Genomic DNA, 13,623 nt, shown 5'->3' with positions numbered 1-13,623 from the left:
GTTAGTTTTGGTGGAAAAAAATAAATACTTTTATTTAATCTAAATAAATTTTTGTTATTCATTAAAAATAATTTTAATTAATTAATATAATATTAAATACAGTCTATGAAATTAAATTAAATATTGACAATAATTTAAATAAATTATTTTTATTTTATTTTACGCTTAATATTTATTTTTATTTTATGGACTAATGGATATGTCAATAAAAATCTAAGCATAATACTTTTAACAAAATAATATTTTAACAAAATATAATTGATAATTCCGACGCCGCTGTTCTGGAATAAGCTTTTCCCGCAACTATCCGTTTCTGAAACGTGACCGTACACAGAACAACTGCTCGGAGATCAGCAGTAGGAGGGACAATCAACGTCAGCCAATGTCGAAGCAGCCGAGCCCACCGGAAGCGGAAGTTGCGGCAGCCGTGCCTCGCGCCGCTGCTGATGCGCTTAAACTTGTTGTATAACAACAACAACAACAGCAGCGTCTCGATATGCTCAAATGTCAAATAACTGTTTTATTAATAAGACTAATCAACATTTAAACGCCATGTTCCGGGAAAAGGTAAGTGTAAACAAAGGGTTTCATACATTTAAAGACGTTTGGCGGCTAAATTACGTGATTAATATAGAAACTGGTGATTAGCGGTTTAGCATCCAGTCATATAACGTTACGTCTGTTGTTTCATACAACCACAATTTTCATCAATTTATGATGCATTTAAGATAGAAATCTAAATGCATCTCAGAAATTAAGATGAAGAATATGTTTAGAGTGTTATATTTAGAAATGTAGCTTTTTGAGCGCTTCTGAGTTGTCCGTTACTGTATGTTCAATAGTGTCTATTAACACATTTCATTATTTAGAATATAATTCTGATTTAAATAATTAATGTAAAAGGGCATATATCATTTTATTTCGCAAATAATGCCTGAATATTTTATTTAAGCCGTTTATTTTTAGCTTATTTCAGCTCTTCATATACATATTTCTGTGTTTTTCTTCCCTGTTTTTCTAGATATGACAGAAATGGCAGTGGACTGATGTGAGACCGTTTCACATCACCGAGACCGATCACTGAAGCACAATATTCCTCCCAAGAGACTGTGAAAGCAGGAAGGATTGAATATTTATGCATAGTCTTATTCAGGGTTTTCTTAGCCTTGATGTGTCCCGCTGAGATGTCTGTAGTGTTAATTCGAAGGATATTCATCCTTTTGTTTCAGGCGTAAATTATCATTTTTCCCTACATGCCCATGAAGGCTGTGTTTCAGCGTAGGCTTCAGAAATTGAAGCATATCAGAGGAGTCCAGCAGCCTGTGTTTAGGTAATTTTGTTTCCTTTGAATCGTGCGGTCTCCACATTGTGGTCAAGATGGAGTCCTACCTCTTCCCCTTCGACAGCCTGATCTGTATGCTCTTGGGCATCTCCTTCACGGTGTGGTTCACCCTTCTTCTGGTGTTCATCATCGTACCTGCAATCTTCGGTGTGTCCTTTGGGATCCGCAGAGTGTATATGAAGTCCCTCATCAAGCTTTTTGAGGTGAGAGAGTTGCTGTTGAGTGTGTCTGTCATTTTGCAGTAATTAAATTAATCAAGAATATCCGAGGAGCTGTGGAAAGTTAAAGCAGGTTTTATGGTCTCTCTGTGGTGCAGTGGTCTTGTAATATAAGTTGGAAGGTCATTCAGGGAGTCTTTTGCTCTGTGTTTTTATTAGTTCAGTTGCAGTCAGCACTCTTTCCCTTCACTGAGGCTCAAAATAGAACACAGATTCACGATTGACTGAATTAGTGAGTCTGGAGGGTCTGGCTGTCATTTGACTTTGCCTCACTTTATCCTGTGCTGTCACACATTCTTTCATATTCAAAACTTTATGGACAGCATGCATTGTTGCAGGACTCTGGCAGTTTGGGTCATTTCAGAGTGGTTTATAGAGGTGTGATTTATGGGTGAGATTGTGCATACCACGAGTGCCAGTTTTAGAAACGTGTTTCCTCTAGTGGTTGTTAGTCTGTTTATTTAAGCACATAAGATGAAAAATCTTTTTTTGCTTCATATAATCAACATGAGGCCCTTTGTTTGAATTTGTAAAGATGGAAGGCTTAAAAATTCACTAAATGTTAATCTACCCCTCACTGATTGGTCAGGTACACTACATTTAAAAAAATCTGAGGTCAGTCAGTGTGATTTATGTTATTTTAAAATAAATTAAAACTTTTAAGTAAATATGCATTCAATTAGTTAAAGATGTTTATAATGTAACAAAAGATTTCCATTTCAAACAAATGCTGTTCTTTTCAGCATAATAACATGATTGCTGAAGGATTATGTGGCACTGAAGATTGGAGTAATGCTGCTGAAAATTCAGCTTTGTATAACAGAAAATGTAAAAAAAAAAAAAAAAATATAGCTATATATATATATATATATATATATATATATATATATATATATATATATATATATATATATATATAAATATATAATTAAAATAGAAAATTCTAAAAATAATTCCCAATATTACTGTTTTTACTGTATTTTTCACCAAATCAATGCAGCCTTTGTAAGCACTAGACACTTTAACAAGCCTTAAAATTTTTTTACTGATCCCAAACTTTTAAATGGAAGTAAATACAGAATGCAAGAGCTGGTAAATTTATTAAGAGATGCTTTTATAGATGATTAGCATCAATATATGTTCATTTAGGACTTCAGTTAAGTAATTCTCTGGAATATTGAATATTGGAATTAGGAGGACTGGGTGATTTTTCTGATTTTATAGTTTAATTCTAATTTAATGTTTTGACACTATTTTATTTTTTATAAATCGAGAAATCACGAATAGAAATATTACCTTATGTTAAGTAAAGAAAAAAGAATGATCCAACCGCATATCAGCACACGTGATCAACTGCTCACATGTGACATGCTCTGTGAAGGACCGTAAGTAGAATACATCACTAGGTGGCATTCACACTGAATGTGCTTTTGTGTTGACAAAGATGCGACATGGGCAGTGGAATAGGAAAAAAATGCAGGAAGATGGGAGTGAACTTCTTTTAACTTGAGTACCGCGTTTTTAGAATGAGAATTGTTCAAATGTTCTAAAAAAATTGAGATTTAACTTTTTTTGCCATATCGCCCAGCCCTAATTGGAATATTAGAATAATATAGTGGTTTTTTTTTACTTTAAGTCTTATTGCATGTTTCCACACCCAGAAATGGAGAAACACTGGCTTGTTCTTGATGCTTGAAGATTCTCATTTTTGAAGAACTGACAGCAAATATCAAAGATTTCAGTTACTTCGGATGGCGTGATGCAAATAATTAATCTAATGCATGATTTAATGCTAAAAAGATTTGCATCCATGGTCTGTAATTGAGATGCTTCAAGAATAATTTTGAAATCACAATGTGTTTTGAGGACTACCGGACATTCAAAATGCATCCTATAGGCTATTGTAGAACTGACCGTGTGTCAGTATTTCATGCATGCCTTCCGTCTTAAAAGGACAGCATTCCAATTTAAATACCTATGTCATTAATGTTAACCAACAAAAAATGTTAAATAAATGTATACATGTTAAGTAAAACCTACTGTATCTGAAAAATGAGTTTAATTTGTATCTCTATTGTATTTGTCTTATTGTGCTTCTTTTTTAAAAAAAAAAATATAATATATATATATATATCTATATTATATATATATATTATATATATATATATATATATATATATATAATATATATTTTTTAAATTTTTTATATATATATATAAATAATAATATTTTTTATAACTTGCTTCTTTTTCACTGCAGTTAAAGGGATAGTTCACCCAAAAATGAAAATTGTCATAATTTATTGAAGTTTTTCCAAATTCAATCCTTGATTCAAATTTCTCATAAGCTTAATTGATTTGGTCTAAAGAGAGAAGAATTAATGATTATTTTAGTTTAAAGACTACATAAAAAATAGCTACCAAAATACCTTTTGGTAACTACAGTTTGGCTAAAACTATTGACTAAAAGTAATGCAATGACTTTTCGTAGACTAAAACTATGAAAGACTCAAATGACTAAAATGTGACTAAGACTATTTAGCATTTTCGTCTCAAGATAAAGACTAAGACTAAATAAAAATGCCTGCCAAAATTAACACTGTTGCCTAAATGTTCCTAATTGTTGCAATCATTTGTTTGCTTAATGCATTCCAGTAAGAGCTCTGTGTGTGACCTAAAATAGTTTCTTATGGTGCCACTCTCCTCTCATCCATCTGGACTGATGTAGTCACTCTGTCCGACTCTCTCCAGACTCCCTAAGAAACTCCAGATGGCTTTTTTCCAGTGACTAACTTTCCCGCACTCTTCTGTCTACTGACCCTGAACAGGGTAACGAGATTTACTCTGACAAGCAACTTGACTGTTCACTCTTTCCCTATCCTGACCTTCGCTTCCGCATCTCCCTGAGTCACAGCATTATCAGCGCCTGCTAGAGTCACTGTTTACTTTCACACCGTGCATGGACATCTTTCCACACTCGGTGCTCAGCTGCTGTTCTTGCTTGGCTAATCCACATAAATGATCCCTAAGGGAAAATTCAAATGCAGTAACAGCAACATCAGATGTTGTGTGTACACGTGTACATACATGTGCATGTATAGATAAACAAGGCAAAACATAGAAAATATTTAAAGGGTTCCTGTGGGTCTTTAACAAGTCTTAAAACGTCTTAAACTCATTTCGAGCAAATTTAAGGTCATAAAATCCTAAATATATGAAATGGTATAATAAAAGTAAACGTCTTCTTTTCAGTGATTCTGTGATTCTCTTCTTTTCAGTGGTCACTAAAAATCTGTAAAGCTTCTTTGAAACCTGCATTAAAAAAATCTCACTCAGTTCTTGGAGCAATTGACTCAAAAGAATCGGTTCATAAAATATTAAAAAATATTCATAAAAAATGGATACAATTTTTTTTTTCTGGATATTATTAGGATTTTGGTTACACAATCGGGCATTTAATACAACATTAACTCTTGTAGCTTTGTTGTGGGCCGCCCCTTCGCTGGAAGGAAAAACTAAGCACTTCATTTAACACATTAAGTATATAGACTAGTATTGGCAAAAAAATCTGTTTATTAGTTTTTCTTTAAATGCATTATTTTCCTATCAGCAAAATCCAGTATTGATCCACCTTTAATTTTTATGTATTGAAGTATTAGTAGTAACTGATTCATTTGGGTCAAGTGCTCCTAGAAACTGCATTTTAAGTAAATATTTGGTTAAATGTTGTTTATTTCTGGTTTCAAAAAGGTTTTAAAGGTTTCATTGTTAGTAAATGACAGGTTTTGTGAATCATTTTGACAAAATCATTGAAAAGAACTGGTTCAAATTAAGTCTGTCGAACTGTCAAGGGCTGAACTCCAGGACCCACGGAGGACACATGGATCAGCCGTTGTGTTCTCCTCCCTAGTGGTGTTTTGGGCTGCTGCCTGTGAATCTGTGGGATTGGCTCCCCAAAGACTGTTTACCACTTGAATGTTGTTTGTTTCCCCGTCCTCATGACAGCTGTATGAGGTCTCGTGGGGTCTGGAGTCCAGCCTGCCATTGGGGATAAATAACATGGTGTAACAAAAGGACGATTAAGTGATTCAATTAAGATGTCGTGACTCATGTAATGTAATTCCATAATGAAACCGGTCATCCATCACCAGAACATGATGAAACGATTTAATAAGTTTTTGCTCCTTTAAATTGTGGAAATACCACAGTTAGAAAGATATTATTACTGTTTTGAGGCTTTTTAATGCGATACTACTGCACACACCGGGATACTGTGCTGAACTATTACAGTTTGCAATTTACTTAATTTGTTGAACTAACTCTTGTTCTGCTTTAATGGGCGACCTTAAGAATGGAGCGAGGAGCCAAGGAGAAGAATCAGCATCTCTACAAACCCTACAGCAATGGTGAAACACTAAAAAGATCATTGCCACCGACATCAAATCTTTAACATCATCATAACCTTGCTCTTTTTTTTCCCCCAGGGATCATTGCTAAAGAGCCAGTGTCCCTTGAACAGGAGATCCAGGAAATGAGGCGAGGCAGTGCAGAGCCTGAGTTTGACATGTCTGACATCTTCTATTTCTGCCGGCGAGGTGTGGAGAGCATCGTCGATGACGAGGTGACCAAGCGCTTCACGGCAGAGGAGCTGGAGTCCTGGAACCTGCTGACCCGAAGCAACTACAACTTCCACCACATCAGCACCAGGCTCACGGCGCTCTGGGGGATGGGAGTGCTCATCCGCTATGGGTTTCTGCTGCCACTCAGGTGAGAGAAGATCTGTGGATGAATGCTTTGTGGATGGATATGATTGGTGGTGTTGTTACTTGTGTTTGTTACTTGTGTTTGTTTTTTAAATTGTAAAAGGAGTTGAACTGGCTCATAAAAGCTTATGTATTCCTGTTCCTTCTTGAGACAATTTTGCATAGATTTGTAGTCTGGGTGAGTCTTTGTTTGTTGCCGAAAGTCAGAGCCAGTCTGCAGATTTTGGAGTTGAAAGATTGCACAGAAAGTTGTGTGGTGTATATATATTTTTTTCTTTTAAGCTTCACACTTTAATTTTATCAGTTGGAGGATATCAAACATTTGTGTGTGTGTTTGTGTGTGATTCTCAGTTGTTTAGTCTATAATGCCCAGTTTTTCTCTGAAACTATTTATGAATTCAGCAAGTAAATAACGCCTAGTGTTTTAATATTTGGTTTTCAGGATTATGTCTGAAACTAATGTGTAGTGTATATCAGTGAGAAATAGCCAAAGTTCTGTGTGGCACAATTCCAAACCTTAAAGTGCCCCTATTATGGGTAATGAAAGGTTTATATTTTGGGATTCCCAACAAGGCGTTGGCATGAATGCAAGGACAAAAAACACTTTCACTGTCTTATAATATGCATTTATATTTACATTACTTGCTCAACGACTCCCAAGCGATTCGCTCAATTTATTTTTCCAAATGCTAATCTTCGGTGATTGGTCCGATTGGTCTCATTTTCATTTCATCATGCCTGTAATGCCTGATAAAGCAGAGTTTGTGAGCAATGCTGCTTTGTGTACAGCGTTACCAGGGAAACTGCTATTTTTATCACTCCAAAAGTGGCACCTAGTGGCAAAGAATGAATTTGCATTCTCATTCAGACCAATGTGAAAAGACCAATATGCTATATATATATATATATATATATATATATATATATATATATATATATATATATATATATATATATATATATATATATCTATCTCTATCTCTCAGGCAATATGCTAATTTTTAATGTTGATGTCAAAATGAAACGGCTTGGGATTCATTTTAAAAACGACTCGTTTCAATGATTCAGAGTAGTCTCTTTCTTTTGAGAGACAATAACTTTATACACAGTGTTCTTGCATGCGTAAAACTTTGCAGGATGTTTTCATTCACTTAGAGCTGTGTTACACACTGCATGAAAGGTAGTTTTCATAAATCCATAATAGGGGCACTTTAAAAACAGATGTAGGTCAGCAGTTTTAAACTGTCAGCAATTTTAAACCATCAGCAGTTTTAAGGCTTTCAGGTGCCAAATGCTAAGTGCTCAAGGTTAAACTGACAACTTATATTTTTATTCAAAAGAACTATGCTGAAGAAATGTGCAAGTCACCTGGGGCTGTCCGTAAGCCTCACTATTTACTCTAATGCAGACATCATATTCGTGCAGTGATTATGCTGAGCAGTGTCATTATTAGATTTTGCTTTTAACATTTGCTGTGTTGCTCTTAACAGGGTCACTCTGGCTTTCACCGGTGTCGGTCTTCTCGTGGTTCTGACGTCAATTGTTGGACTGTTTCCAAATGGAAGGTATGTCTGAAGCTGGTGTGTTGTGATTTAAAACATCACAGTAGATGATGTCTGTCTGTCCTGTGATGCACCAGTCTGGCTCAGTTGTGCTTTGTTAAAATTGATATAACTACCATTCAGAAGTTTGCAGTCTGTAAAAACAACAACAACAACAAAAAAAAACTTTTATTCAGCAAGGATGAATTAAATTGAACTGAAGTGGCAGTAAAGACTTTTATAGTGATAAAATATGATTTCTAGTTCAAATTAATGTACTTGTGAACATCCTGTTCACCAAAGAATGCTGAGAGATAGATGTTTCCACAAAAATATTACACGGCAAGTGTTTTCAACATTGAGCACCAAATCAACATATTAGAATGATTTCTGAAGGATCATGTTACACTGAAGTCTGGAGTAATAATGCTGAAAAATCAGCTCTACATCACAAGAATAAATTGATCTCTTTTGGTGTGTAAATGTGTATATTAACACTGATGTGCAATGTGCTCTAATGGGCAGAATGAAGAATTATCTCAGTGACAAGGTTCATCTGATGTGTTACCGGATCTGTGTCAGAGCCCTCACGGCCATCATCACCTACCATGACAGGTACTGACACAAACACTACCATATGGCAATATTAAACACTACTAGAGATGTGTATGCCTGTTGTATGGTTTTATTTTTCATATTTCTTAGTACTTTCACTTTTTTTTTTTTTTTTTTGGCTTCAAGTGAGAATAAACCCAAAAACGGAGGAATCTGCGTGGCCAATCACACCTCACCTATTGACGTCATCATTCTGGCCAGTGACGGGTGCTACGCTATGGTAGTGTGATGTTTGTGTTGATGATTTCAGTTCAGTGTTGATATTGAATGTAATATGTGCATTAACTCTGTCTCTCTGTGTGGATCAGGTGGGTCAGGTCCATGGTGGTCTGATGGGCGTCATTCAGAGGGCGATGGTCAAGGCCTGTCCTCACATCTGGTTTGAGAGGTCTGAAGTGAAGGACCGACACCTAGTGGCCAAACGGTAACATTGCATTTCCCTCACATATATTTGCTGCCTTCAATTTGCAATTACGTTTGGAACATTTCTGTTTGTCACAAACTAATTAAATTTTTTTTTTTTTAGATTGAGTGACCACGTTGCAGACGAAAGCAAACTGCCTATCCTCATATTCCCAGAGGGTAAGTGTTAGAACTCCTGCTTGTAGTACCATTTCATACTGAAGTATATGAATGAAATGTATGGCATAAATACACTTTTTTTGTCATTTTTAAAGGAACTTGTATTAACAACACTTCAGTCATGATGTTCAAGAAGGGAAGCTTTGAGATCGGCTGCACAGTTTACCCTGTGGCAATAAAGGTAAGAACAGACTCCTTTTTCTGTTATATGCTGTCTTTGTTGTTGATGAAGTGTTTTTACAGGACTTTGGCTGTTATTTTGGCAGTATGACCCTCGTTTTGGTGATGCGTTCTGGAACAGTAGCAAGTTTGGAATGGTGAACTACCTGCTGCACATGATGAGCAGTTGGGCCATTGTGTGTAGCGTCTGGTACCTTCCACCAATGAGCCGTATGGTGAGTGGTGAAGCTTTGAATGAGACGTATATTTCAAATATATATTCACTACTGTTCAGAAGATTAGGATCAGTAAGATGTTTTAAGAAATGTATACTTTTATTGAGCAAGGATGCATTAAATTGATCAGAAGTGACAGTAAAGTCATTTATAATGTGAAAATTTCTATTTCAAATAAATGTTGTTCTTTTGAACTTTCTATTAATCCAAGAAAAAAAAACTTTCTTAAGCAGCAAATCAGCATATTAGAATGATTTCTAAGGAATCATGTGACCGAAGACTGGAGTAATAATGCTGTAAAAATGTAATAATATTTTAAAATGTTAAAAACAAAATTAATTTGGATTGTAATAATATTTTACTGTTTTTACTGTATTTTTGATCAAATAAATGCAGCCTTGGTGAGCTTCTATGAGAATAATTATAAAATTTTACAACCCTAAACGTGAACAGTGGTGTTTTTTTTTTTTTTTCTTTTTCTTTTCAAAACTCTATATTTCAACTATATTTAGGTGAGTTTTAAATTATTTTTTTTTTCTTTTTTTTTTTTTTTTTTTTTTTCTTTTTTTTTACAGGAAGGGGAGGATGCTGTACAGTTTGCCAATAGGGTCAAAGCAGCCATCGCAAGAAAGGGAGGACTGGCAGACTTATTGTGGTGTGTTCCTCTTTAAAGAGTGTCAAACACACTAGTTACTAAAAGGATGCATTGCATTGACATTTTTTAAATGAAATGAAGCTCAAAGCTTTTGTGTTTTGCATGTTCACAGGGATGGTGGTTTAAAACGAGGGAAAGTCAAAGAAGTTTTTAAGGAGGAGCAGCAGAAACTTTACAGCAAGGTTTTAGTGGGCAGCAGTGAAGACCGCAGTCGCTCTTGAAGGGACGCAGCTGTCTGCTTGACTTCACACGTGCTGCTCAGTGCTCACGGCGAGAGCCTGGAACCTCAGCGGATGCCGTGCGGCCCTACACTGGCCCTTCCTGAACCTGCTCGAGCTGAACTGATGAAGTCATTGTGAGTTGATGGGGAAAATGGTGTTGCCAGACCCTCAGCTTACTGCTGCGCCTCGGGAGCTTTTGCATCATTGCACAATTGTCTCTGGCATTCAATTCCTGGGCTGACCATGATTTCAGTTTGGAGTGAGAGTTACATATGGCATACTTAAATGAATTTTTTTCCTTCACAGTCTGTTACAGTTTTGAATATTTGTGCTCTGTTACTATAATGCATGATGTCCTAGGAGAAGGAAGAGTTTGAAGTTATTTATTTAAGCTTAAAAAAAAAAGAGGAGAAAATAACAGGATGGTGTGCGTAGAACTTTAGTGTTGGTAGAGCCATGAAGAATAATGTCTGTTATGTGTGTAGCTGCTCAACATTCATCTCCTCATGGCAGCCTCTCTAGTGTGCTCTTCATTCTGTTTTTTTAATAAAATGTTTTTAAACAATGTGACATATCTACTTTTTAATTTGTACATTCAAAACATACTTTCAGACATTTTTTCAAACATTATCGAAATGTTAATGCCTAACCATTTAAGAAAGACAGTGTTGTAAGATATAAAATCGCAGCTGTGAGAGAAAAAGTCAGAATTGTGAGCTTGGAATTACCTACCTATTTATTTATTTATGTTCTGTGGTGGGAAAATAAGAATTGTTAGATGTAAATTCAGAGTAAAAAAAAAAAAAAAGTCAGAATATCACGAATTTTGGCCTTTTTTCTCAGAAGAAAAAAATGTTGTGGTTGTGTAATATAAACTCAGAACTGTGGGAATAAAAGTCAGAATTGTAAGATAAAATGTCACAATCTCTATAATAGCCTGACAAATAATGACTGTAATTGTTTTTTCCATGTGCTGTCTGATACAGTGAGCGAGCAGCGATTGGTGTGTTTACCAGACAGCCTCGAGCTTACATTAAGCGCACTTACGACCTCCCCGCCTTAATAAGTGCTACAACACCCACCTAATTGGTTATTTTCAGTTTACAAAATGCAACTTTATTTTCGTAATACTTCTTGAATTTATCTGTGGTCTTCTATTTACCAGAAGCTGCATTCAGCTGAGGACATCATGTTCAGATGTTCATGGATGGTGTTAACTCTACACACAATGCCTCCACATCTCTGAGCTCCAGAGGAACTTAAAAAATACACAGCCGACCACTTTAGCCTTACTGGCACAGGCCAGAGTAAACACAAACTGACTTTGCTGTTCTGAAAGGGCATTCAGATTGAAAGCTTTTGGCAGATAGATGGCATTTCGAGTGAATATTTGACAGGTCCACCACTATGGGGGTTTCGTATCAGTGGAGGAAGAGACTTCAGGAGAACCCTGACGTCTCAAAGGTGAGCTGAAGATATCTGGCCCACATTTTCTTATGAACAAATTATTGAAAGTGTTTAGAATAAGATGGCCTTGGTGCCTTTGGTTTATGGTGTGTTAAGGAGCTGTGAGGACTTGTGCATTTTGTCAGGTTCGTGAAGGTAGTCGAGCAGATGATGCTGGGGGGCATTACAGTTAGCCTACATTTAAATAAAAAAATTTAATATCATGGAAAAGTTCTTTATTTTTTGTAATTTAATTAAAAAAAATTCTTATATTCTAGATTCATTGCACACAAACTGAAATATTTCAAGAGTTTTTTTGTTTTATTTCTGATGGTTATGACTTACAGCTTAGGAAAATAAAAAATTCAATATCTCAAAAAATCTTCTCAAAGATCAATCAATAAAAGATTTACAAAACAGAAATGTTCAAGATCTCCAAAGTAGGTTTAAATATGCACTCTATAATTGGTTGGGGCTCCTTTTGCATGAATTACTGCTTCAGTGCGGCGTGGCATGAAGACGATCAGTCTGTGGCACTGCTGAGGCGTTACTGAAGCCCAGGTCAGGTGAGTTGGCTGACAAATCAAGCACAGTAATATCATGGTCAGCAAACCACTTGGAAGTGGTTTTGGCACTGTGGGTAGGTACTAAAGTCCTGCTGCAAAATGAAATCAGCATCTCCATAAAGCTTGTCAGCAGATGAAAGCAAAAAGTGCTCCAAAATCTTCTGGTAGATGGCTGCATTGACTTTGGACTTGATGAAACACAATGAACCAACACCAGCAGACATCACGGCACCCAAATCATCACTGACTTCAGAAACTTCACACTGACTTTGGATTCTGTGCCTCTCCAGTCTTCCTCCAGACCATGATTTCCAAATGAAATGCAAAATTTACTTTCATCTGAAAAGAGGACTGTGGACCACTGAGCAACAGTCCAGTTCTTTTTCTCCTTACCCCAGGTGAGATGCTTTTTTAGTTTTTTTCTGGTTCAGGAGTGGCTTGGTTCTAGGAATGTGACAGCTGTAGACCATTTCATGAAGACGTTGGAGCGTGGTGACTCCTGATGTGCTTACTCTGGCTTCTGTCCACTCCTTATGAAGCTCTCCCAAGTTCTTGAATCGGCTTTTCCTGACAATCTTCCCAAGGCTGTGGTCATCCCTGTTGCTTGTGCACCTTTCCTACCACACTTTTTCCTTCCAGTCAACTTTCTATGAATATATTTTGATACAGCACTCTGTGTACAGCCAGCCCTTTCAGCAATGACATTCTGTGGCTTACCCTCCTTGTGGAGGGTGTCGATGATTGTCTTCTGGACAACTGTCAAGTCAGTAGTCTTTCCCATAATTGTGGTTGCATGTTCTAAACTAGTTCAGGTGGTACCCAGTATTTATACTCAAAATTAATCAAACTAATCAAGCTCAAAATTGAATATTCTCATTTTTTGAGATACTATATTTTTTATTTTCCTAAGCTGTAAGTCATAACCATCAGAATTAAAACAAAAAACTCTTGAAATATTTCAGTTTGTGTGCAATGAATCTAGAATATAAGAAAGTTTGCTTTTTTGAATTAAATTACAAAAAATAAGTAGCTTTTGTGAGAATGACACAAAACACTGCTGAGAATTTGGGATAAACCCAGCTAACAAAAATATGTTCTAAGAACTTTTTGTTAAGATTCTTAATAAGTTATTAAATCGTTATTTCTGAATATTCAACACATGCAGTTTTATTATTATTATTATTATTATTATTATTTTAATTTGAATTAAAAATGTGTTATTTTTTCTTGGTTATGCAAATATTAAGGGAACCTTCCACATCCAACTAAAATGTATCAAG

General features: G+C 35.8%; 1 protein-coding gene across 2 annotated transcripts; it reads left to right on the top strand.

Annotated features, from left to right (window-relative positions):
• Positions 1–404: 404 nt before the first annotated feature.
• Positions 405–10,899, top strand: LOC109098156 (glycerol-3-phosphate acyltransferase 4-like). 2 transcript variants are annotated; one of them, XR_006161014.1, is made up of 13 exons: positions 405–567; positions 1,022–1,545; positions 5,896–5,965; positions 6,044–6,326; positions 7,813–7,887; positions 8,389–8,478; positions 8,605–8,698; positions 8,787–8,902; positions 9,005–9,060; positions 9,156–9,241; positions 9,304–9,455; positions 10,031–10,110; positions 10,223–10,465. XR_006161014.1 is itself a non-coding variant. In XM_042765379.1 (13 exons), the coding sequence occupies exons 2-13, from the start codon at positions 1,378–1,380 to the stop codon at positions 10,329–10,331; spliced, it is 1,356 nt and encodes a 451-aa protein (XP_042621313.1). In that variant the 5' UTR covers positions 411–567; positions 1,022–1,377; the 3' UTR covers positions 10,332–10,899. The 2 variants fall into 2 exon arrangements, 1 of the variants encoding a protein (XP_042621313.1); XM_042765379.1 differs by having other exon boundaries at positions 411–567; positions 9,327–9,455; positions 10,223–10,899.
• Positions 10,900–13,623: the final 2,724 nt, after the last annotated feature.

The sequence above is a fragment of the Cyprinus carpio genome, chromosome A10 (genome assembly GCF_018340385.1).
Source record: "Cyprinus carpio isolate SPL01 chromosome A10, ASM1834038v1, whole genome shotgun sequence".
Lineage (NCBI taxonomy): Eukaryota > Metazoa > Chordata > Actinopteri > Cypriniformes > Cyprinidae > Cyprinus > Cyprinus carpio.
This window is presented reverse-complemented; position numbering and strand designations above follow the sequence as displayed.